The sequence below is a fragment of the Adelges cooleyi genome, unplaced genomic scaffold, assembly GCF_023614345.1.
Source record: "Adelges cooleyi isolate 19-005CV unplaced genomic scaffold, UGA_ACOO_1.1 ACOO_flye_CR_arks_rails_tigmint_CR_PRNA_651, whole genome shotgun sequence".
In the NCBI taxonomy this organism is placed as follows: domain Eukaryota; kingdom Metazoa; phylum Arthropoda; class Insecta; order Hemiptera; family Adelgidae; genus Adelges; species Adelges cooleyi.
Genome location: NW_026096352.1, coordinates 15,686,022 through 15,712,111, shown reverse-complemented (window position 1 = coordinate 15,712,111; position 26,090 = coordinate 15,686,022). Strand labels below are relative to the sequence as shown.

At 30.8% G+C, this 26,090-nt stretch overlaps 3 protein-coding genes and 1 long non-coding RNA gene across 9 annotated transcripts in view; all 4 read right to left on the bottom strand.

Annotated features, from left to right (window-relative positions):
* Positions 1-1,942: 1,942 nt before the first annotated feature.
* LOC126845019 (uncharacterized PE-PGRS family protein PE_PGRS46-like) lies at positions 1,943-3,409 on the bottom strand. Its single transcript, XM_050583589.1, has one exon. It carries the CDS (start codon positions 3,407-3,409, stop codon positions 1,943-1,945), a length of 1,467 nt encoding a protein of 488 aa, XP_050439546.1.
* A 3,509-nt stretch (positions 3,410-6,918) lies between these two features.
* Positions 6,919-26,090, bottom strand: part of LOC126845018 (uncharacterized) — a 114,069-nt gene continuing 94,897 nt past the window's right edge. Inside the window, exons 8-13 of the mRNA XM_050583588.1 lie at positions 10,063-10,092; positions 9,961-9,990; positions 9,776-9,823; positions 8,762-8,791; positions 7,876-7,968; positions 6,919-7,154 (exon numbers count right to left, since the gene is read on the bottom strand). Coding sequence (XP_050439545.1) covers positions 6,919-7,154; positions 7,876-7,968; positions 8,762-8,791; positions 9,776-9,823; positions 9,961-9,990; positions 10,063-10,092 — 467 coding nt within the window. The remainder of the gene's footprint in view (positions 7,155-7,875; positions 7,969-8,761; positions 8,792-9,775; positions 9,824-9,960; positions 9,991-10,062; positions 10,093-26,090) is intronic.
* LOC126845028 (uncharacterized) lies at positions 11,635-13,786 on the bottom strand. Its single transcript, XR_007686666.1, has 4 exons — positions 13,730-13,786; positions 11,842-11,905; positions 11,726-11,758; positions 11,635-11,645 (listed from the first exon to the last, which is right to left on the bottom strand). It is a non-coding gene; the product is annotated as an uncharacterized LOC126845028 (long non-coding RNA).
* The window catches only part of LOC126845026 (uncharacterized), a 44,764-nt gene continuing 42,630 nt past the window's right edge, over positions 23,957-26,090 (bottom strand). For all 6 annotated transcript variants that reach the window (XM_050583602.1, XM_050583600.1, XM_050583604.1 and 3 more), the window contains 3 exons: positions 25,884-25,913; positions 25,047-25,139; positions 23,957-24,324 (listed from right to left, as the gene is read on the bottom strand). In XM_050583602.1, the coding sequence (XP_050439559.1) occupies positions 24,089-24,324; positions 25,047-25,139; positions 25,884-25,913 (359 nt within the window). In that variant the 3' untranslated portion in view covers positions 23,957-24,088. The remainder of the gene's footprint in view (positions 24,325-25,046; positions 25,140-25,883; positions 25,914-26,090) is intronic.

Genomic DNA, 26,090 nt, shown 5'->3' with positions numbered 1-26,090 from the left:
TGAATAGTCGGCATACGGACGACCATACGAAAATATAATTTTAGTTTTTAGTAAAAAAAGAACAATGCATTTTCGGTTATTCCCCATTTTAGCAGAAGTATTATTATTTGTTTATAATAACTGTGGTGTATATTATTATATCAAACGATGTTCGGCCATGGGACCTATTGGTCTATTGTAAACAAACATTCTATCCCTCTATAAGTATATATTTTTATTTTAGTTTTAAAATTCTAAAATATTCCCTACTATAAAAAAAAAAAACCTACTCTTCTGTTTTAGACATATCACATAACCCATAGTATTAAGTCTGCAGGCAAAGAGTTAGCGGGTTTATTTTTGCTTGTCCCGTGTGCGCGTGTAAAATAATAAGTATTGGTTATAAATGTGTGTAATCTAATATATATATATGGTTAGAGAATGAATATGAAACACCAAGGAGCTGCTAACAATCCTTTTGAGCCTGCCCGAGTAAATTTTGAACAAAAGGTATGAGACGGATACGTATTTAGAAAAAAATCATTAAGCCAGATTTTTAAGGCCTATGAGAGTTCCTTGGTACTACTTCACTATGTCTTGTTTCTTCTTTATTACTATCGTTGCGGTGGGATATTACCTACTATAATATCCTACTATACTATATATATAGCGAGCAGGGAGAAGACATGAGCATTATTTTTAAATAGTGTACCTAACTAAAATAAAAATAAAGTTGTATTTAGATAATAATTCATAAAAAAATACATTTTTGTTTTTATTTCAAAGATTTTAATAATAATTTTGAATACAATTTCATTATTTTTTATAAAATTATTTAAAATAAGGCTATTTGGATTATAGCTCGGTTAAATTGCAGTTTCAACTGCAATACGTTATAATTATGTTAAATAAATTCAAACTTTTTTAAAATAATGCTTTTAAAGTAGGGCTCAAATTGTTTTAGTATTGGTGACTGAGAACTGAAAATGTAGTAATAAATAAATTTGTTAGCTGCCTAAAATATTTCTATGCTCCAAAAACATTTTAAAAATCACAAAAATCAAGTCACAATATCACATCATTATCATTTTTCTTCTTATTCTTTCAAAAATAATAAAAAATGACTCCCGCGATTTTAAACTCCACCAGAGATATTCTCGATATAATTGATTTGGAAGAAATAACAAGGAAATAGCCCGCATTAAAAAAAAAACGCCATATTAAAGTTTAACTTTTGATGGTTTTTTTATTATCTAAATTTGTTTGTATTATTTATACTTAAAAAATAATAATTCAAAGTTAAAAAAAAAATAATTTTCAACAATTATTAATTCCCATTAATTTTAGCAAAAAATTGTGACTTGTGTTGTAAAATGTTATAAAATGTTTACGAAAGTACCCAAATATTTTAGTCGGTAATTAAAATTTTAAAGTCGGCATCTTCATTTTGACACTCCCCCTTGCATATTTCTTAGCATCGGCCCTGTACAACGTATTTAGTGATGAGACCTGTTGAATTATTAAAAAGGTGTTAACACTAGGTGATTTCATCATCATGACATTCATGTATGATGCAAACTATCTAGTTTACTTATTGTCATTGTCATACAGATGTCTTTGTTTTAAATTTAAAAAAAATATATATTTTGTTATTGTTTTTAAGAACCACTTAGTGATTTAGCTACCATGAGTGCTTAAATTGAATGTGGTTATAATAATATTACCTTTAACTCGGCTTGTTTCCTCAAACGTAACTCTTTGATATTTATTCCAGGGCACGTGGTTTTATCCGTAAACGTTACACATTTTTTTGACGGTCGAGTTCGGGTTTTCCGCGTCTCGTGTTTTCTAATACATTCAGCCACTATTTCAGTCAAGGTGGCCTGAAATTCATGTTCGGCTTCCAAAGCAAGACGTCTATCTAAATATACATTTCTTATCAACCTTAGCACTATACATATCCCTAATTACGTGACTTACCGTCGTCTTTTGCGTTATTTTCCGTTTTATCCAACTCTTGTTTGCCGTCTTGGTCTTTCATAGTTTTTTCGTCCTCTTTTCTTGAATGGATGTCTGGGTGAGTTGTTTCATAGTCAGTATTGTTAGCTGTGCCACCAGCACCGACACCAGCTGCATCACTTTTTCCACCAGCGCCAGTTCCAACACCAACTGTACCACTTATCCCACCAGCCACTGCTTTACTGTCTTTTCCACCATCAGAACCTGTGCCACTTTTTCCACCAGCTCCAGCTTTACCACCTTTTACACCATCAGCTCCAGCTTTACCACCTTTTCCACCATCAGCTCCATATTTCCCACCTTTTCCACCATCAGCATCTTTACCACTTTTTTCATCAGCGTCAGATTTACCACTTTTTCCACGAGCCCCTGCTTTACCACCTTTTCCACCTTCAGTATCTCTACCACTTTTCTCATCAGTGCCAGCTTTACCTTCTTTTCCTCCAGCACTTTTACCACTTTTTTCATTAGCTCCAGCTTTACCGCCTATTTCACTATCAGCACCTTTACCTCTTTTTCCATCAGCGCTGGCTTTACCGTCTTTTCCACTTTTTCCACCATCAGCACCTGTGCCACTTTTTCCATCACCTCCAGTTTTACTACCTTTTCCATCATTCACACCTTTACCACTTCTTCCTCCAGCCACTGCTTTACTGTCTTTTTCACCATCAGCACCTGTGCTACTTTTTCCATCAGCTCCAGCTTTACTGCCTTTTCCACCATAAGCACCTTTACCACTTTTTCCATCAGCTCCAGCATTACCACCTTTTCCACCGTTAACATCTTTACCACTTCTTCCACTAGCCACTGCTTTACTGTCTTTCCCACCATCAGCACTTGCGCCACTTTTTCCACCAGCTCCAGCTTTACCACCTTTTACACCATCAGCTCCATATTTCCCACCTTTTCCACCATCAGCATCTTTACCACTTTTTTCATCAGCGTCAGATTTACCACTTTTTCCACGAGTCCCTGCTTTACCGCCTTTTCCACCTTCAGCATTTCTGCCACTTTTTTCATTAGCTCCAGCTTTACCGCCTATTTCACTATCATCACCTTTACCTCTTTTTCCATCAGCGCCAGCTTTACCGCCTTTTCCACTTTTTCTACCATTAGCACCTATACCGTTTTTTTCACCACCACCAACACCAACTGTACCACTTTTTGCATCAGTTCCAGTTTTACCACGTGTTTTACCCGCGTCCGCACATATATTATCTGTAGGCTTTTCTAACCAAGGCGCTAACGCTGAAGACAAGTATACCTGCACTTCTTGTAATCGGTCTTTGGGTGACGACATAGTTGTCTTACTATTAGTAATACTATCTAGAGTTTTGAGAATAATGTTGGCTGTCTCAGAAGTATTTACTTCTTTTATATCACTGACGATTATTTGTAGCACGCTGTTCATCACGGTGCTTAAGAATTCTTTTCGCCAAGCCTGTGAGTTGCATTGTATTTCAAGACTGTTAAAATAGTTGCAGAGACTAGCTATCGTATACTGTTTTGGCATTGATGTAACTCTGAAAAAATTAAATATATAACATAAACATAGCTAGATATCAGTCCAAGAAGTTCCCTACGTTGGTCGCATGTCGCCTGTGCCGAGTCTGGTTTTCATGTTATCTTTCGTGCATTTTTTTAGTTCGGCTCTTCTTTGCGCATCGCCCACAAATATGTATCCTTTTGGTGTAGATAGTAGTTGTTCGTGTTCCAATTGTGTCAGGCAATTCCGGTCGATGGTAGTCTTCCTACAGTACGCATGGTAACAGCAAGGCTTGGAGCATCCTCGCTTTACTGCTTTCTTCAATTTTTTGACGCACTTGTCTAATATTGTTACATCTCTCCATGTAGACATTTTTTTTGTACAATATATTCAATAACGTTCGAATTTTGAAATAATAATAGACCATGTATCAACATTACGTTTTAAACTAACAAGGTAACTAACTAGCTAGTTAATATTGGCCAGCTATTATTTAAATATATTTATTATATACTACAAACTTAATAAATCACAGATCCATCTATCGTTTCTTGTTTTTTTTATTTAAAAAAAATATCATAGTATATGTATATATATATATTTAAATTATATTCGTGTAGTAAGTTTTGATTAATCAAATTTTATTAGATGGTAGTAACCATGATTGAAATATACAAGGTTAAATGGAATTAGCACGGATTTTTGGAAAATCTGAACATGTGAGATTTATAATCATACTTTAACTCGACACTCTCTAATGCTCTCGGCATCTTCGCCTTGGTCATATTGCTATTGAAACGCACATGGTGTTAATTCACTACGCAACTTTTCTAACATACAAGCAAGTACAAACCCAACTAATTCAGCGGAACTCGGATCATACTCGGATACTTCATCGACTAGAGATTTAACTCAACCACGAAAGTTCGATTTTTAAACCAGATTTGGACACTATAAAATAATATTTTTCTGAAAATGATCGATCGTCTGAATTTTGAGCAAAAAGTTCTTTAACTTTAGATCTACTATGCTCATTTTCAATATAAACCGTTTAGTTTGCGCATCTAAAACGATTTCTTTAAAATGTCCAAGATCCATCGAATCATACGAAGTTTTAGTAATATTTCTAAAAACAATTAAAAAAAAAAAAAAATTTCTTGATCGCACCCCCCCCCCCCACCATTGGCTACGTCATTGGTTAAAAAGAATCGATATTAAATGTCATTTAAATTCAAAAACAAAATTTGAAATAATGCAGTTTAAAATAAACCGTAGCGCCTGGTTTAACTAAATATACAGATATAATAAATGAACAGTTGACACAATTAGATAACCAAATACAAAGAAAAATAGAGGTTAGGTTAAAAAGAAAGTTGGAAACAAGTGACAGAGATTATCGGAGAAATAGAAAAATTAAGAAGATTGGTTGAACACGTTGGGGTTAGATTTAAATGTTTTCAAGTGTGAGTTTAGGTCGTTCTCTCGACCTCCTTCGCTTCACTTATATGGTCAATGGTAATGATACCTATAAAATTCGGTAACTCTACTTAGGTATCATCTACAATGAAAATTAGAGTTTCCATAAACATAAAGAGAGCGTCTCATGTAGTGCGCTTAAGGTGCTTGGAGTCATTAAGCAAATGACACTAGAATATACATTTTTAAAATCCTTGTACTGACTTGTGTATGGATTTGACTAAGCGCAGCTAGAACGGGTCCAATGGATTTTCCTAGCTTTTGCGCCTTATCTATTTAAAATTGATCACCCCCTCACGATTACTCCGTAGTAGTAAACCACCTGGGCCTGACTACGTTAGCTGACAGACGCTTGGAAGCAAATCTTTAATTTTTCTCAAAATTACTCCATGGTGCAGTAGGCAGCCCGACATTGTTAACTACCGTAAACGTCCTTGTCCCTATGCCATCCTCCCGCTCCATACCTCTATTCCATACCCTAATAAATCACATTGATTTCACAATAACCACACCTTATAAAGAATGTGTCGTGCAGCGAAATTATATATCCAATTTAGTTTCTTATCTCCCTTCTTTATAATTCGTGATGTGTGTTTGTCTGTCTGTTTGTTTTTTTCCCCGTCTATACTATTGGACGGATTTTTTCGCGGTTGGTTTCGTTCGATTCCTTGCATCACGGCGCTTAGAAAAAGCTACCTTAAGTTCCCAGTACTCTTTGACTTCATTGATATCCTGTCTGGAAGTAGGGACTTGGTAGATCGGTAGTTATTGTTTAAGTTGTTGATAGGTAGTTTCTAATCGAACACACATGTCTGTTGTAACCAACTTCATTCTCTTTTCATTTCCGCGTGTTCAATCTTCCTCAAATTTATCTGAAGTGAGAAAAGAAAATGCCGTGAAAACGTCGCTCAAATTTATGTGAGACTGTCCAGGCGACAAGAACCAGGACTGTTTTATAATTTGATTAGATTTTTAATAAGCAACACTAGTGATTTTAAAATTTGATAATGAACTTTATCCTTAAATTTCTCCACTGCTCTTTAACCAGAACAATCCTAAAATGCGGTACCCTTATGCCAACTTTTGGGGTGCGTCTCAAATTAGCTCATTCAAATCCGTCAACAGAGTTCAAAGAGTTGTTCCTCTTTATCATTTGATAAAGAAACCTTGATTTGACAGTGATTAGGTACACCATACCAGCCAATTAGCCGACTGACCTCTAGACATTTCTTTCCATTTTCAACCCATAAAGTAAGAAACATGGGACACTTGATTTTTAACCATCTAACTTTAAGCAAAGAGCGCTAGACACTCGCTTGTAGGGCCAAGCCTTAGAGCATTATTAGAAAAACCTAATTTGAACATGATTATCACTTATAATTAGAGGTGAAACCTCCATAACCATACACGAGTATCAAAAATAAATGTCGTTGTATTTCTGTTGTAGATGATTTACTTGAAATAATTGGTAGTTGCTTATACACGTTCAGTCTTATCTTATTACGTTGATCATCCTTATATTTCAAAAATCCTCTTTGCCTCAACCATGACTTTAAAATACAGATGGCTATCGATAAATCTGTTGTTGAGTCTTTGTTTAGATTTTCCCTATACGCACAAGTATACGCTTAACTGCATTAAACTCGATAAATCTTTAGTACTACTTACGAAATACATTAAACTTTTACTTTTGTAGTACTAAAACTTTACGCTCGAAAAAAGAGATAAAAATACGACACTCTTTATTGCGTACTAGCAAACTTATTAAATTAGAAATAATTTATAATAGCAGGAAAAAACTTTTTATTATGCAGTACATTTAATTATTTGACAATTTTGACATTACTGTGGCACACAAAAAATATTTAAAAAATATAATAACATAAGTACTTTATATTTGATGTATTATTTATTAAACTAAACCCGAGAGTATAGAAATTATTTATTTAAATTATATATTATAACTCAAGAGTTATGCTTTTCCCTACCGACATATGGTTTTCGTTATCTACATTATGTAAATCAGTCCCAACGTATTTGTATGACTTTATGACTGTCTCTCCATGACTTATAACACAAGTATGGTCGAGTGAAATAGCAGCATTTGTTGCGTATTGTTTTGGATATTGTACACTCATGAACAATCCTATGATTCGACATATGTGGATAAATTCAACATGATGGTTCTCTGGTTCTAAAAAAAATGTTCAAAAATTAGTCAAATTTAGCTTGCTGCACTGACAAAAAAATACATAGTTGGACAAACAAAAATTAAGGCTAATCTTATATCCTCCCTCAAAAGCAAAAGTGTATTGAGTTACAAAATGTAAATTTTACAGGAGAAAGAAAAATTAAATTATTTATCAATAAATTAATAATTACTAACTTCTTCTTCCTAAACCTATAAGCCCCACACACTTCACACCTATCAACTCACATTAGATAGGTGGCTGTAATGTGAGCCTTCTCCTCGCCGCCCTGTAGCTGTTATTGTTTCTTCCAGCAAATTTACTTATTGTACATAATTTAGTATAGATTGTAAATATTCTAATCAACGTCAAAAATAACGAAATATAACGATAAATAACGATGTATATAGCTTGCGTACGAGTCCGCAACACCACGGGGTACATTTTATGTATCTAAGGTGGCTAGTAAACATATCAAGTTTCTGGCTAATACTTTAAGCTAACTGTGAATAATAAGTCTTTAATTATAACTTAATTGTATTAATCGTGGTGAAATATCATTTGTAATAAACTTGTGTTAATTCTTATTTTGACGAAATCCACTAAATACTCAAAGTCTAACAGTTATTTCAACTATAAATGTAATGTGCTAATTGTAATCTTTGTTAGTCCAAATATGTATTTTTTCCATGTTACTACTAGTTTTTTTATTAGTTTATTATTTACGATTTATAATATTCGTTATTAAATCGCCTAATGGTTTAAGCAACAGATCTCTTCGCTTAGCTCCCAGGTCATCCATACTGTCAAGACCTTTAACTGAAAAATTCAATTAATGTGTTAAACAAAGTATAAATAATTTTGTAAAGTATATTTATTATGACAATTTTGTAACCTCAGTAAACACGGCGCAATTTCAAAATTACAAATTACATTATTCGAAAAACACACATTAAACAAACACACAAATCGTTAAAACATGTTTTTATTGGAATTATACGTTTATAATTTATATGGTTTCTATTTAAAAAAAAATGTATCGATAAGGTAAAAATATGTATCGATAAATAAACATGTTGTATGAATGCAAATAAGGTTCAGAAAAATATTATTTAAATTAACGAATCTAAAAGTTTATAAACAAAAAATTTGATGAACATATCATTTTTATACGTACAGTTCAGTTTAACGGTTTTTGAAGTTAAAACACATCAAAACCGGTTAAACTGAACTGTACGTATAAAAATTATTTGTTAATTACATTTTTACAAGTAAATGTTTAAGATTCAGTTCAGGGTAGCGGGTTTTGAAGTTCAAACGTGTAACGTTATAAGTTTAAAAATTTAATGTAAGTATCATTTTTTTGCGTTCAGTTGGAGGTAAAAGTCTTTTGAACGTTAAAGTATAAGCGTTTAAATGAACGTACAGTTGTTGAACTAATATTTGTATTATATTATGTTTAGTTTACTGTCAACATATAAATTGAACGTTTTCATTTTAACAGTTTATTCTATCAGTATAACGTACGGAACCTGGATTGACTTAAAATAAATTTCAAATGACCGTCTAGATTTTAAGCGCTATTTACGACTGTCGAATAAAGCGTAATTACCAAAAGGTGTAAGCTTAACGACAGTAGTGCCTGCAACAAAAAACAGAAAATTTGCATTAAATAATTGTACGATTATTGAAAATAAGTATTCACAACGTTAAAAAAAATGAATGATAAATTCAATAATATAAGGGGCCAAATTCAGAAGTAACATGGATATTAGAGTTGGGCTGAGGGTCATTCCAAAATTTGCGTGAAATATTCGTGTTACGATTTCGCGTCAACAACATAAAGATAGAGATTTAGTGATTGAATAGTAATAATGGGTACCAGGGTACTATAAAACACACGTTTACATTGTCGCCGCCACCACATAGCGTGCTTTGACTTCAGCTACTGAATACGTGCCGCCGGCCACAGTACCAGGGTTACCATACGTTAAGTTTGCTATACATTGCTCAGCAGCTGTAGCGGATGATAATTATATGAGACGCATACTGTCAGAACAGCTTAACCTATTAAAAACTAATTTTTTTAGAATAATAAATTATTAAAAAGCCAATCTTACCCATACACTCCACGCTAGAATGTTATTTTATTAAGAACAGTTACTAGTCCTATGTGTAAAACATGTAAATGTATTATCTAATAAGAAAGGGACTAATGGTTGCAGCGGTCGATAAAGTTTTACGTTTTTAACATTATTATTTTTTTTTATTTTCATTTTCATTTCATTTCATGTATTCACTTGTGTACACTTGTTTATTCAGTGTGAATTTTAACGATTAACTAACGAGAAGTGTACCAGGAGTGACAAGCTTAAGATTACGCACATTCTTACATTTTTTTAATATGAAAGCATCTTATTGAAATGTTCAATAAGATATATATAGTTTTTAGTAGCCGCATTTGAGTAAACAAAATGAACGGAATGATATCAAACGATCATTAACACTAAGTGAAAAATATTTAGTTTATGACTATGATTTCAATCCAAATATTTTTAAGTACAATTAATATTTATCTATTAGTTTTGTAAAGTGTTTGTGAAAATATATTGAATTTTATAATTACCTGAGTATTCGAGTAAATTATATAGCAGATATAGCTCCATCATGTACTCTAAAATTTGAAACAAAATTCATTTTTATATATTTCAAATGTTTTGGAAAAATTAATATGCATATGATTTTTCTTATAACTTAAAAACTAATGTAAAAACTGTGTGATATGTACTATGAATATTAAAAATGAATTACGGAGAAAGGAGTTGTTATCACAATCTTGTTCTGAAATTAAAACGAAATTATTTTATACATAACAATAACCAACAACTATATCGAAATATTTGCAATTATTACCAGGTATCGCAAACATAAAAGTCAAATGCTCTGAAATGATGATTACAAAAAATGTATTTTTAAATGATATTAGACTTAATTTTAAGTTTAGTTATAAATTTAAAAGAGGAAGTCAAGGTATAATACGCATGTTACATAATAATAATGAATTTACATTTACAAATGAATATTGAGTGATTTAAATTTAATAGTTAAAACACTCATAAAATTGCATTGGTAAATTTTTTTTGCAATAATTATTGTATTATTTCCAAAACATTTCTTCTACTAGCATACTTAGTCGGTTTTGTTATAAAATAATAATTACTCATCGATAATCTAAGTTGACAAGCAAAAAATTTTATTTTGAACCACGCGTTCCCTGAAATAGACAAATAATTGATTGAGTTAAGAAAAATAAAATGAAATTTTAATGCGTAGTAATATGTATAAAAATATTTTAAACAGAACAGCAGTTTCCAATTACCCATAAATCATGCTAGATATTAACAAATAACCCTCCCTCCCAAAAAAAAGTTAAGTAAAAATATTGAAAATATTTGAAGGTAATAAAATTATCAGTGTCAATAGGACATAAGGTTAGGTAATACACATGTATTCCCATGTATACATGACTGATGCAGAGTTAATAATAATAAATATATAAAGTACATAAAATAAAATAAAATAGTTTAGTCTTTATTCCTCAAAAAAATCGTGTTTTACTCCTTGAGGGGTAATTACCCCCAGGTTGGAGACTGCTGGAATACAAATACATTTTAAGTTAAACGTGGCCCATTTAACTAGTAAAAAACCGTGTTGGAATTTTATTACACAATTATTCTATAATATCTATTCTAGATTATCAATAATATTTTACAAACTAAAATATTATATAATCATATTGTTTGTGTAGAAGACTCTTTTCAGAAATATTGTCAACAAAAGTTGCGTTTTTTGAGCTTATTATCCTCAACAAACCTCGACTTCATCACTATTGATAACTCCTAGAGTTTTTCGGTAATAACCATTTTTTAAAAATACAATACACACAACAGCCAATAATTGAATACATTTTTTATAGAGATTATAGTTCATAAATATAAATAACCTAATAGTCAGGCAAGTGGCAAGTACAACAAAACCATTAAATTTATAGTATTAATAATTTTAAGTATGTCTTACTTCTATCAACCAATGAGCGAATGAGTTCGTCTGTAATAAATTATGTATAAAAATTGTATAGTCTTAAAACTTAAAAAAAGTATTTTGTAAACAAAAAATGTACTGACTTGTAGTTTCAAGGTTCTTTCTATCTTCTACATTTTCTGTAAAAAAGTTGAATAATGAATTTTTGTCGTTTCATGCGTTTCAAAGTACGGTTAAATTGAATAGGGTTGTTTTCGATAGAAACTGCACACTACACAGGTGTAAAAGCTTCTTAAGTATGTCAAGGCGACATAGATACGGTTTGTCACTTAAAAACGTATAGATTACACGCGGGAGCACTTTAAGAAAGACACGTCTGTACGTATTGAGGTAAAAACGTTATTTTAAGTATGTCTTAACCTAACCTGTATCAATATGTACGTCAGTGAGTTTCTCTGTAATAAATTATGTATAAAAACTGTTAAGTCTTAAAAATTAAAAACGTATTATTTTGTAAACAAAAAATGTACTGCACCTTCAGGGTTCCTTCTAACTTCTGTATTATAAGCTGTAAAAAAATTAAATATTGAATTTTGTTTAGTTTTTTTAAACCTAAGCTTGAGTAGATACAAAGGTACAAGGAATACATACCACCATTTGCCACAACATTTAAAAACGCATAGATCACTATCACATAGAAAAGTTTCATTTTTGTCTGCAAATTAAAACATGTTATATTAGACGGAGGTATACTTACAATAAAATCTAAACATTTATTGCAGAATTGCCTATGTAAATTTTTTAGTTCTAAGTGGGATTATTTTTTTTTCGTTATGTTTACTTATTTACATTGCTCTGGCGTGTAGTTTAAACTTGTGTTGTTGTAAACATGCAGGTACAAAATCGTGATTTTCTTACATTGATGCAAAGATTACGTAACCACAAAATACGATTATAGAAAATATCGAAAAACAATTATTGACAAATGTATACTAGTGTTCAATATTTTTGTCGTTTCAGAGTACTGTTAAATTGAATAGTGTGGTTTTCAATAGAAACTACACAGGTGTAAAAGCTTCTTAAATATGTCAAGGCGATATAGATACGGTTTGTCGCTTAGAAACTTATAGATTACACGAGGGAGCACTATAAGAAAGACACGTCTGTCCGTATTGAGGTAAACACGTTATTGCTTAGAAGAAACTATTAAAAACTCGACGAAAGCAAACAATGTTACTATTTTTAAAGTTCGATAGTTTACCTTACTTAAGCTATTGCAACGATAGTTAAACTGACTGCTTTAATGATTTTCATACAAATTCAGTACATATACATATACAGTGTAATTATTTTATCATAGGCCACTCAATACCTCTAACTTTTAAAACATACATTTTAAAACATACATTTCATTCACTTTTGAAATTGAGAATAATTTACTAAAAATTTTGACTGGTCGATTACATTAGTTTTGGAAAACTATTTTTAAAGTACATAAGGGGCCTCTACACTAGCATTTACTAAGGCGCATTGTATAGGCAATTTTTCGTTGAAACTTAACATTAAGTCAACATTTTAAATATACATATTACCATAGTAAGAAGTATCTATTTTGATAATTTTTTTTTTCAACTTTAATATCGCATGTAAAATCTATTTTTTTACAAAAACACATGTTTCTACTTCAAACGTTATGTTCTTAATAATAACAATATGGGATCCCAACAATTTCTGGTGATATTATTCACTTAATGCAAAACCCTTGTTTAAAAAATACATAATCAAACTGGAGTTAATACGTCTTGAAGAGGAGCTAAAATAAACATAATATAAGTATAATATGGTATACAACTAAACAAGTGCTGAAGCCTGAAAGTACTACACTACAATACTAAAAAACAATTCACATCGACTCTAGTATTAGGACCACCACTTGTATTAGGACAGCAACATATTATAGTATTAAAAAATATTATAATATGTAGATGTCTATTTACAATATATATGGTATGGATGTAAACATTTAACATAAACAAAGCATCAAGAAAATACGAACATTTAAAAAAAAAAATAACGACTACGTTAAAAATTAGCACCAAAGAGTTTATAGCGTTTATTTGAAAGTGGTTTTCCCCTTTTTATTACAAAATAATTCCTGTAGACCTGTAGGTCTTCCCGTCCCTATTGCTTTGATCCCATTATGCCTCGACCCCACTGTACTGGCTTACTAGGATCAAATCACTTTCAAATAAACGCTTCGATACGAACTATGCTTACTATGCTATGCGTAATTATAACCAGAGATCTGCATCATTCTAATAAAGTATATTTAAATAATCGTCTAGGTATCAAATTATTCAAATAAAAGTTCTTTGTTTAAAAATGTATTTGAATCATTTGAAAAATTATCATTTAAATAGTCTGTGTTTTTTTTAAGTTATTGTATTTAAAATTATTATTTCGTAACTTTAAATACATTTTTAATTCAGAAAATATATAAACCAGTAAATATAAGAAAACAATTTCGTATAATACTTACGAAATAATTGCAATGATAGTTATACTGGCTGCTTCAATGTTTTTTTTACGACTAATCGAAAGGCTTATATATTACCGACCCAAAAAATAAAATCCAGATGTATTTTGCAAAATTGTTTTTGCGAATTTGTTAACATAAGCAACATTTGTTGTTTTTAAAAACATTTACAATTAATTAATTTGGATGACATTATGTGTCGAATAAATTGTAAAGGGATATAATAAACACTATTTAACAAATGTAATTTATACTATATTGATACAGTTTTATTAAAGTATGACGCAAAAGGCAATGTTATTTGTATAATAACAGAACGTTCATGTGTCTAAAAAATACTAGCGCCAAATAAATAATTCGCAAACAAAAAACAATTTTGGTTAGCGTTGTAAAAAATAATTGTCCAATATTCCAAATATTCCTAATATTATTAGTACCATATAAGTAAAAATGTTAATTATATTATTATACAGAGCTTTAAGTCAGAAAATCATTGATGAATAAGTTTCTTATGAAAAAACCCGTTCAAATAACAAAATATATTGGGCACAAGATTTACCTTGTGATCTCTATAAAGATCAGTACAGTTAATGTATAGTTGTAATAACTAAATACAAATTTGTTCCTGTAAACATTTAGTTGGTCCAATTATTTACTTAGTTCTTCCAACTAGAATCTATTGTGTCCTTATTATAACCCATAGTTTAAGTAGGACCGTTTTTTTAAAAAAACATTAACAATTAATTAATTTGTTAAGCATTCTGTGTCGAATAAAATTTAAAGATATATTATATACATTATTTAACAAGTGTTATCCATACTATATCGAAACAGTTTTATTAAAGTATGCCGCAAAAGGCGATGTTATTTGTAAAATAACAGAACGTTCATGTTTCTTAAAACAATAGAGCCGGATAAATATCTCACTTGCAAAAAAAAATGTAGGTTAGCGTTGTATAAAATAATTATCCAATATTCCAAATATTCCTAATATTATTAGTACCAAATAAGTCAAATGTTAAATATACCAATGAATGTGGTAATATTTCAATAGGGATAAGAATCTTTTTTTAATTAAATAATTTCATTTGTAATTTTTTTTTTTTCATTAAAATATTTACAATATTTTAAATTTGGACAACTATTGTGTGTCGAATAAAATGTAAAGGGATATACTAAACACTATTTAACAAATGTAATTTATACTATATTGATACAGTTTTATTAAAGTATGACGCAAAAGGCAATGTTATTTGTATAATAACAGAACGTGCATGTGTCTAAAAAATATTAGCGCCAAATAAATATTTCGCAAACAAAAAACAATTTTGGTTAGCGTTGTAAAAAATAATTGTCCAATATTCCAAATATTCCTAATATTATTAGTACCAAATAAGTAAAAATGTTAAATATATTATTATACAGAGCTTTAAATCAGAAAACTATATTTAAATAATTTTCATATAAAAAAACCCGTTCAAATAATAAAATATATTGGGCACAAGATTTACCGTGCGATCGCTATAAAAATAAGTAAACTAGTAACTCTTCCAAAAATACAAAGTTGGCCCAATTAAAACTATGGTTAATAGATGGGTTCAAAACATTTTTAGTTGAACTGACTTAATAAAAACTTGATCCAACTATTATTTGGCTATTATATATCTTAGGGTACAGTAAATTTGTTGTTGAAATAACTTAATACAAATTTGTTCCTATACATATTTAGTTGTGCCAATTGTTTACTTAGTTCATCCAATTAGAAATTTTTCGTGTCCCTAAATTAAACCATAGTAAAAGTTGGACAGTTGTTTTTAAAAACATTTATAATTAATTAATTTGGATAACATTATGTGTAGAATAAAATGTAAAGGGATATAATAAACACTATTTAACAAATGTAATTTATACTATATTGATACAGTTTTATTAAAGTATGACGCAAATGGCAATCTTATTTGTATAATAACAGAACGTTCATGTGTCTAAAAAATACTAGCGCCAAATAAATATTTCGCAAACAAAAAACAATTTTGGTTAGCGTTGTAAAAAATAATTGTCAAATATTTCAAATATTCCTAATATTATTAGTACCAAATAAGTAAAAATGTTAAATATATTATTATACAGAGCTTTAAATCAGAAAATTATAGTTAAATAAGTTTCTTATAAAAAAACCCGTCCTAATAAAAACTTGGACCAACTTGGCTATTTTATAGATTAGGGGTAAAACAAATTTGTATCCCTAGTGATTTTATTCACTTTAATTTATAGCAATTCCTGTAGACCTCTCCATCGCCTTGATGCATTCATTCTATTATGCATATACTCTACTGTACAAGTCCTCTCGAATAAAATGACTTTTAAATAAACGCTTTGATGCTTATTTGTATACACAGCACCTCAATTTAATATTTTCTTACTTTGCTGGTTTACACTGTGCTTGGTTAGGACTGTACTGGCTTGAAAATACAAACTATTGATTTACATCGAAGCGCTTATTCGATAGTGATTTTTTCACTCTCAGATTTAAAATTTCCTTAAACTTGTAACCTCCCTGTCCCCACTATGGCCCCGACCCCACTACGCTTCGTTCCCAACTATTCCCCGATCCCTTTGTACTGTTTTTTTTTTCGATATGAATTTGTTGTATTACACTTTTATCGAGTTTTTTTTGTATTCAATATATTTTTTATTATAAAGTGTTTGAAGTTTCCTGAAAATCACTTTACGACTCTGGAAGAGTTGTTTGTAAATTATTAAGATATCTGGAGACCGAAAGTAATTAAATAGGTGATTCCCATAGGAAAAAGCCAGTACAGTGGGTTTGAGGCATAGTAGGGACAGAGCATAGTAGGGTTGTGTCATGGTAAATTTTACTTACTATTGAATGGAACACAATAATAACGTACCATACGGTTTATCGGTTGATAAGAGCTGTCATTCTGGACAGTCAAGGAAACTATCAAATCTATGTAATTTCTGAAATCATTGGAAAGTACGTAAAAGGATGTTACGTGAGGATTTCAGAACAAACAGTTTTCTTATTTAGTAACTTATTCCAAAAAAAAAGGAACCATTCAATTTCAAGACGCCTGAGACTAACTACTAATTTCCATAGATTCGATTGAATGGTGATTATTAATATTATTGCTTATGAAATCTTTTGACTTTTTTTAATCTATAACTACATGTATGTTTGTGTTTCCATCGTTATTAACAGCTTGGAACAGCAAAAACGCTCTCACGAAAAAACCAAAAAAGGAAGGAAATTTTCTTTGTTTTTTTTTTTTTTGTGTACCTATTCTTAGGATATAAATTTTGAAAATTATTCACAATGTAAAATAGGCGTTGCTCTATATATGATAAACCTATTAAGAAAATAACAAAAAAAATAAACTTAATTTCAAGTATAATTATTTATTCAGATTTTAATTTTGTTATGTGTAGTGGGTATTAGGAAAAAATTATTATTCAATAAAATGAAAAAAACTAAATTTTCTTTGAAAATATGGACAAAGTTTATATTACAACATAAAAAAAAAACTCAATACAGGTTTTTATATTTTTTTAAATTAAAACACGCATAACTTTTAAAATGTATGCATATTTGCCGTTTGTTACTTTGTAGGTATTCAATATTTTTTTCATTATGTGTCATAGATTGTTATACAAAAAATATATTTGTACAAAAAGCCTGTGAACCACATTACAATAAATTTAACCTTTTTCAACTGCGTATTTTTTTATATAAATCCAAAACCATAATGTTGTTAGTGGAGGGGTGGGTATAGTAGGGATGGGAGGGAGTCAAGTGAAGCCAAAGATGTGGCAGGTTTTATGAAAAATGACGACTTAAACAAAAACAATTACATAATTACTACATCTATTTGTTCTGCCGCATGCACAGACCATACTCGTATCCATAATAAATCACAAAAATAAATGAATTTATTAAATAATAATAAATCAGTTTGTATTACTAATTATTATAAGTAAACAATTTTACAGATTTGTTGAGTAAAATCATTTATGTTGCAAAGTCCCTCTATACCTAAAACATTTTCTAACATTTTACTGCATTACTGGTTTTTTAATGCATTATTTATTTTTAATAAATAGACCATAGCATTTTTGATATACTGGATGATTCTTCTAACGCTCAACACTAGTCTACTCTGGATACCGACCGATTTTTTCAGCCAAAACACATTATTTTTTATCCATTGCACAGGCCGAACCAGTGATCCGACAAACAATCTAAAAACAGATATGAATTCGTATTAAAGTTTACTTTAGATCGGTCATAGCATACTTAAACACGAGTAATGTAATAATAAAACTATACAAATTGTTATTATGAATTACGACTGCTCTAAAGTTAAAACTTTAAATTTTAAGATATTACCAAGTATTTGTCACTTGCTTTCATTAAAACATCAGAATGAAAATAGGTCTTATATTATATTAAATATATAAACAAATCTGTAGACAAATTTTAGAAAAATATTAATATTTTTTGATTTGAAAGCTATTTTGGGTTTATTAACATGATATTTAGTGGATTATCCATGTTTTGGGTACTATATAACTATATAAATTACATGTTTTTAAACATTACTATAACTTTGCGAAAACTGGTCGGATCAAGTCGACATTGTTATGAAATATTTATTAGGCATGCCGCTATCCACACTCAATGAAAATAACAATCAATTTGAATAAACATTATTTATCGACCGTTATGTGTTAAGGATACAACCATTTTATTCATATGAAAAAAAATGCCAATACGATAAAAGGATTTATTACATTGATATAAATGTATTAAATTGGTAAATAAAAATTGTAAATTAAAAAAAATCTTTTATTATATATTTTAAAATTGTAATAGTTAATAATTATTAATACAATATATTTATCGATTGATGCGATAAAATTTGTATTATGATCGTTATGTTTTTAAAAAACAATTGTGTCGTTTATTGTAAAGGTAAATTATTTCTCTGTAATAATTTAATTTTAAAATAACGAGCTTTTTGTGAATTAATGTGTAGGAAAACCAATACAATAAGTATTCATTCGGTGTTTCATTAATTTTATTTTTATCGGAGTAGCTTTTCTTTTGTAATGAAAGACATGACTAAACATGACTCCATTAAGAAAAAGCATATTTATTTTAAAAAATTAGAGTTAATCTACTTTTACAATTAACCACCCAATTGTTGATTCAATTCTTACAAATATTTCGTTATTATGCTTATAAAATATTTATGGGGTCAGTAGAAATAATAAATTTATGAAATTAATTTACATTTTTATTGAATATAACATTATTTTTCGTTTAGCCTCTTATTTGAAACCCAAATTTCAATAACACCTGCCTCATAACCTATGAGTCATAGGTGGGATTAGAGGTTTTTTTACAATGTTTATATATTTTTTCAGATATCCAGTTGTTTTATGAAACCATTTTTTTGTTGTTATTTGTCTTATAACAAACAAGCATGCAAGGTAGAACTCTACTTTACATAAGATATAGCGAATATTTTTTCTGTATTAGTTCTGTTTTCAGACTTAGTATTATAGTTGTAATTAATAATCACTATTAATTACATATATAATATTTAACAGTACGCATAGATTATCTTTAAAAGATACGTTAAAAAATGTACACTATGCTATAACTTGGTTTTCCAGCATTTTTAAGAAAAATCTTTTTATGGTAGATTTCAACATGAAAATAGTTTTTACATGATGATTTTACATTATTTCACACGTTTTGAATGTATTCACAATGTATGAATCATACATAGTTTATATTTTGAAAAAAACATTTTTAAAACAAAATGCAATGCCCTTAACAACAAATTAACCCATTCAAATAACCTGCTATCATCTTATCTATGAACAAAATTATTTATATTTAAAAAAAAACGCAACCCAACAGTAAATTGTAGTGCCAAAGCAAGGATCGCGCCATAGAACACTCTAGTAGAACGGGTCAAACGGATTTTCCTAGCTTTTGCGCCTTATCTATTTAAAATTGATCACCCCCTCACGATTACTCCGTAGTAGTAAACCACCTGGGCCTGACTACGTTAGCTGACAGACGCTTGGAAGCAAATCTTTAATTTTTCTCAAAATTACTCCATGGTGCAGTAGGCAGCCCGACATTGTTAACTACCGTAAACGTCCTTGTCCCTATGCCATCCTCCCGCTCCATACCTCTATTCCATACCCCAATAAATCACATTGATTTCACAATAACCACACCTTATAAAGGATGTGTCGTGCAGCGAAATTATATACCCAATTTAGTTTCTTATCTCCCTTCTTTATAATTCGTGATGTGTGTTTGTCTGTCTGTTTGTTTTTTTCCCCGTCTATACTACTGGACGGATTTTTTCGCGGTTGGTTTCGTTCGATTCCTAACATCACGGCGCTTAGAATAGGCTACCTTAAGTTCCCAGTACTCTTCGACTTCATTGATATCCTGTCTGGAAGTAGGGACTTGGTAGATCGGTAGTTATTGTTTAAGTTGTTGATAGGTAGTTTCTAATCGAACACACATGTCTGTTGTAACCAACTTCATTCTCTTTTCACTTCCGCGTGTTCAATCTTCCTCAAATTTATCTGAAGTGAGAAAAGAAAATGCCGTGAAAACGTCGCTCAAATTTATGTGAGACTGTCCAGGCGACAAGAACCAGGACTGTTTTATAATTTGATTAGATTTTTAATAAGCAACACTAGTGATTTTAAAATTTGATAATGAACTTTATCCTTAAATTTCTCCACTGCTTTTTAACCAGAACAATCCTAAATGCGGTACCCTTATGCCAACTTTTGGGGTGCGTCTCAAATTAGCTCATTCAAATCCGTCAACAGAGTTCAAAGAGGAACAAAGTCGTTATCATTTGATAAAGAAACCTTGATTTGACAGTGATTAGGTACACCATACCAGCTAATTAGCCGACTGACCTCTAGACATTTCTTTCCATTTTCAACCCATAAAGTAAGCAACATGGGACACTTGATTTTTAACCATCTAACTTTAAGCAAAGAGCGCCAGACACTCGCTTGTAGGGCCAAGCCCTTAGAGTATTATTAGAAAAACATAATTTAAACATGATTATCACTTATAATTAGAGGTGAAACCGCCATAACCATACACGAATATCAAAAATAAATGTCTTTGTATATTTGTTGTAGATGATTTACTTGAAAGAATTGGTGGTTACTTATACACGTTGGTTCCGTTTTATTTGTTGAAGGACATCTATCGTCGTTTTTCGTCATTCCGACGCTGCGACCGTATTGTCGAGCTTGACAATCTGCTTTTCCAATAATGTTTTTCCAAAATTCGACTCACTCTGACATTGCAGTACCATTTGTAAAAAATTGTCTTTTAATGAACGGTAAGCTTCGGCTTTTTGGTCGTATCTGATCTCCAATGCACCGTTTTCGACCATCAGGTTTTCGTAACGTTCCATGCATTTCTTCAGTTCCTTCTTATTGTACTCCAGACTTTTTTTGTTTTTTTCAAAATGAATCATTTTTTGTTCCAAACGAATTATGTCGCCGTTGGCTTTTTCCAATAGACCTTTAAAGTGTTGATTTTCTCTTTCTAGAGACGACACGTACTTGTCGGTGGACGAAGTTTTTATGCTGAGCATTTCTAATTTTTCCTTGAGTACGCTCACCAACGTTTGGGTGCTGACCAGTAGCTCTTGATAGTAACTGTGCATGTCGTCAAATTCGTTTTTGTGTTTCTCCAACAACATCTTCACTTGTCGTTCCTTAGCGTTCTCGATCAGCGCCACGCCCAATTCGTGTTTTTTCAGAACACCTTCGACGACCGTCTGCCGTTTTTTCTCGATTCGTTCCATTATCTGAGACATTTGATTTTGCATCACCTCGGCTTTCGCGTCCAGCTCTTGGACATGGGCAACTTTGATGTTTTTTATCTGATTGGTATGGTCCAGAGCGTTGTGCAGAATGGTCTGCTTCAGCGACGAGTTCACGTTGAACAACTCCGTAATTTGTCGGTCACATTCCGCAGCTATGCTTTTCAAAACGTTCGAATTCTGCGATTTTACTTGTTTCAGTTCGAGGTTTTGCTCGTAGACCAGCTGAAGTCGTTGTTGCCGGGCTCGTTTTTTCACTTGTTCCACACGTTGCGCGTTGTCTCCCGCTTCGTTTTGTGTAGCCACCATGTCGGCCATGAGAGTCGTTAAATTTTGTTTTGTGATTTCCCAAAAAATTCGCATTTGATCCCTTTCAATTTGATAAGTCGACCTGTTCTGCCGTTCTTTTAACAGTTCGTCGTACAACTTCTGAGTGAACTTCATCAAAGCTGTATGTTCGAGCTCGGCCACGTTGACATTGTCGATGATGACGTTTTGCTGTTTCTTGTTTTTCTTCGACATTTTTAGGCAAACTCACTTGAAAAAAAAAAAGCAATAATGTTTTTAATATGCTTTTTTTGCAATAAATTACAGACGTCAACATTTCAGTGTTTACGTATCAAATATATCAGAAAACTTGTAGTCAAACCGGTTGTTATGACTACCATAATTCATAGGCCAGCCAGTGTTCACCTAGGCTTTAGAGGATTTCGATTGTGTGTTGTGACGCATTTGGTTTGTGATTACACCCTTGCGCTATAGGACACACACACCCATCTAGCCATTAACATTCCATCACTATTGAATCTAACCTACCGTAATACAATTAACTGTTTATCATCAGTAATTGATCGTAAGCTGAATTCTACTCCGTACTTATACTCTCCAGTCCCAACGAACCCCACCAGTTACGCTCTTTTCTTTGTTGTCTTATTTCTTAACTTGTTTGTTGTTTATTAAAACTGAACTTGGTTTGTTTTGTAATGGATTATTTTCGGTTTTACTAGAATTTCTAATATTTACTTACATTAGGTAAACGACACTTTGGTTTTACTTCAAAATCAGGTTTGTTTCAATATAACATATAATATATATAGTAATAATATCGTTTGGTTAAACTCGACCAAGCTGACTTATAATTTGCTTTTGTCGTTTCCAATGACTTAAAACTATTAGCAGCGTCCCCTTCCAATGACGATCTTAGATAAAAAAATCTTTTGTATTGTATTTAGGCTTGCATTGTCATGTATTAAGGCCTTAAATATATCGTTGAAGGTTGCCCACTCTTTATATTTTCACGAAAAGGTAGGAATATTTAACGCCGCTAATTTCACCATGGGGCAGAAAATGTTTGCTTGGTCACTTCCGTCATTAAATCTATTTTCAGTCTTATCTTATTACGTTGATCATCCTTATCTTTCAAAAATCCTCTTTGCCTCAACCATGACTTTAAAATACAGATGGCTATCGATGAATCTGTTGTTGAGTCTTTATTTAGATTTTCCCTATACGCACAAGCATACGCTTAACTGCATTAAACTCGATAAATCTTTAGTACTACTTACGAAATACTTTAAACTTTTACTTTTGTAGTACTAAAACTTTACGCTCGAAAAAAGAGATAAAAATACGACACTCTTTATTGCGTACTTGCAAACTTAACTAGATAAATTTATTATTCGACACTAGTTAATTGCCCTAGCTAAATTAACCGCATTTCGACGCTAATTCTTAATCCCGGTCGAAGGACCAAATGTTTGGGACCTTAAACCCTTCGCATGTAGACTTATTATTTTTAATTAAAAATCCGCTAAGATTAATTTTCATTTATTGTAATAAAATTGCACTCGGGTGGTCATGGCGTGCGTACAGGGGACAGAACGACGACTAATAATGATACATGATCCGCGGAGCGATTCAAAACTACACAACAAACCGGTTTTTCAACAATAATAATAATATACAAAACACAACAATGTTGTTCTAACTTCCAACGCGACTTCTTCCAAAAGACGATCTTGGATTGGTCCCTAACCCTTGCCAGCTGCAAAACTATTTCGGATAACAGTCTATAGTTCCGATGAAAAACCACATTTCGAAGTGACGAAATGGATGTATTCAAAAAAAAATGTAAGTACTTAAACTTACTAAGATTAATTAATGGTGAAGCTATGTCGACAGATGGGATGGATGGAGAGGAGTAGTGGTCCCGACAAAGGACCTAAATGTCCTGTATATTAAACCAATACAAATTATGACTGAAAGTAATGAAATAATTTATAATAGCAGGCAAAAACTTTTTATTATGCAGTACATTTAATTATTTGACAATTTTGACATTACTGTGGCACACAAAAAATATTTAAAAAATATAATAACATAAGTACTTCATATTTTATGTATTATTTATTAAACTAAACCCGAGAGTATAGAAATTATTTATTTAAATTATATATTATAACTCAAGAGTTATGCTTTTCCCTACCGACATATGGTTTTCGTTATCTACATTATGTAAATTAGTCCCAACGTATTTGCATGACTTTATGACTGTCTCTCCATGACTTATAACACAAGTATGGTCGAGTGAAATAGCAGCATTTGTTGCGTATTCTTTTGGATCTTGTACACTCATGAACAATCCTATGATTCGACATATGTGGATAAATTCAACATGATGGTTCTTTGGTTCTAAAAAAAAATGTTCAAAAATTAGTCAAATTTAGCTTGCTGCACAGACAAAAAAATACATAGTTGGACAAACTAAAATTAAGGCTAATCTTATATCCTCGCCCAAAAGCAAAAGTGTATTGAGTTACAAAATGTAAATTTTACAGGAGAGAGAAAAATTAAATTATTTGTCAATAAATTAATAATTACTAACTTCTTCTTCCTAAACCTATAAGCCCCACACACTTCACACCTATCAACTCACATTAGATAGGTGGCTGTAATGTGAGCTTTCTCCTCGCCACCCTGTAGCTGTTATTGTTTCTTCCATCAAATTTACTTATTGTACATAATTTAGTATAGATTGTAAATATTCTAATCAACGTCAAAAATAACGAAATATAACGATAAATAACGATGTATATAGCTTGCGTACGAGTCCGCAACACCACGGGGTACATTTTATGTATCTAAGGTGGCTAGTAAACATATCAAGTTTCTGGCTAATACTTTAAGCTAACTGTGAATAATAAGTCTTTAATTATAACTTAATTGTATTAATCGTGGTGAAATATCATTTGTAATAAACTTGTGTTAATTCTTATTTTGACGAAATCCACTAAATACTCAAAGTCTAACAGTTATTTCAACTATAAATGTAATGTGCTAATTGTAATCTTTGTTAGTCCAAATATGTATTTTTTCCATGTTACTACTAGTTTTTTTATTAGTTTATTATTTACGATTTATAATATTCGTTATTAAATCGCCTAATGGTTTAAGCAACAGATCTCTTCGCTTAGCTCCCAGGTCATCCATACTGTCAAGACCTTTAACTGAAAAATTCAATTAATGTGTTAAACAAAGTATAAATAATTTTGTAAAGTATATTTATTATGACAATTTTGTAACCTCAGTAAACACGGCGCAATTTCAAAATTACAAATTACATTATTCGAAAAACACACATTAAACAAACACACAAATCGTTAAAACATGTTTTTATTGGAATTATACGTTTATAATTTATATGGTGTCTATTTAAAAAAAAAGGTATCGATAAGGTAAAATATGTATCGATAAATAAACATGTTGTATGAATGCAAATAAGGTTCAAAAAAATATTATTTAAATTAACGAATCTAAAAGTTTATAAACAAAACATTTGATGAACATATCATTTTTATACGTACAGTTCAGTTAAACGGTTTTTGAAGTTAAAACACATCAAAACCGGTTAAACTGAACTGTACGTATAAAAATTATTTGTTAATTAAATTTTTGCAAATAAACGTTTAAGATTCAGTTCAGGGTAGCGGGTTTTGAAGTTAAAACGTGTAACGTTATAAGTTTAAAAATTTAATGTAAGTATCATTTTTTTGCGTTCAGTTGGAGGTAAAAGTCTTTTGAACGTTAAAGTATAAGCGTTTAAATGAACGTACAGTTGTTGAACTAATATTTGTTTTCATTTTAACAGTTTATTCTCATTACGTACGGAACCTGGATTGACTTAAAATAAATTTCAAATGACCGTCTAGATTTTAAGCGCTATTTACGACTGTCGAATAAAGCGTAATTACCAACAGGTGTATGCTTAACGGCAAAATGGCCTGTAACAAAAAACATATAAATTTGCATTAATTGTACGGTTATTGAAAATAAGTATTCATAACGTTCAAAATAAAAATGAATAATAAATTCAATAATATAAGGTGCCAAATTCAGTAGTAACATGGAAATTAAAGTTTGGCTGGGGGTCATTCCTAAATTTGCGTGGAACATAAAGA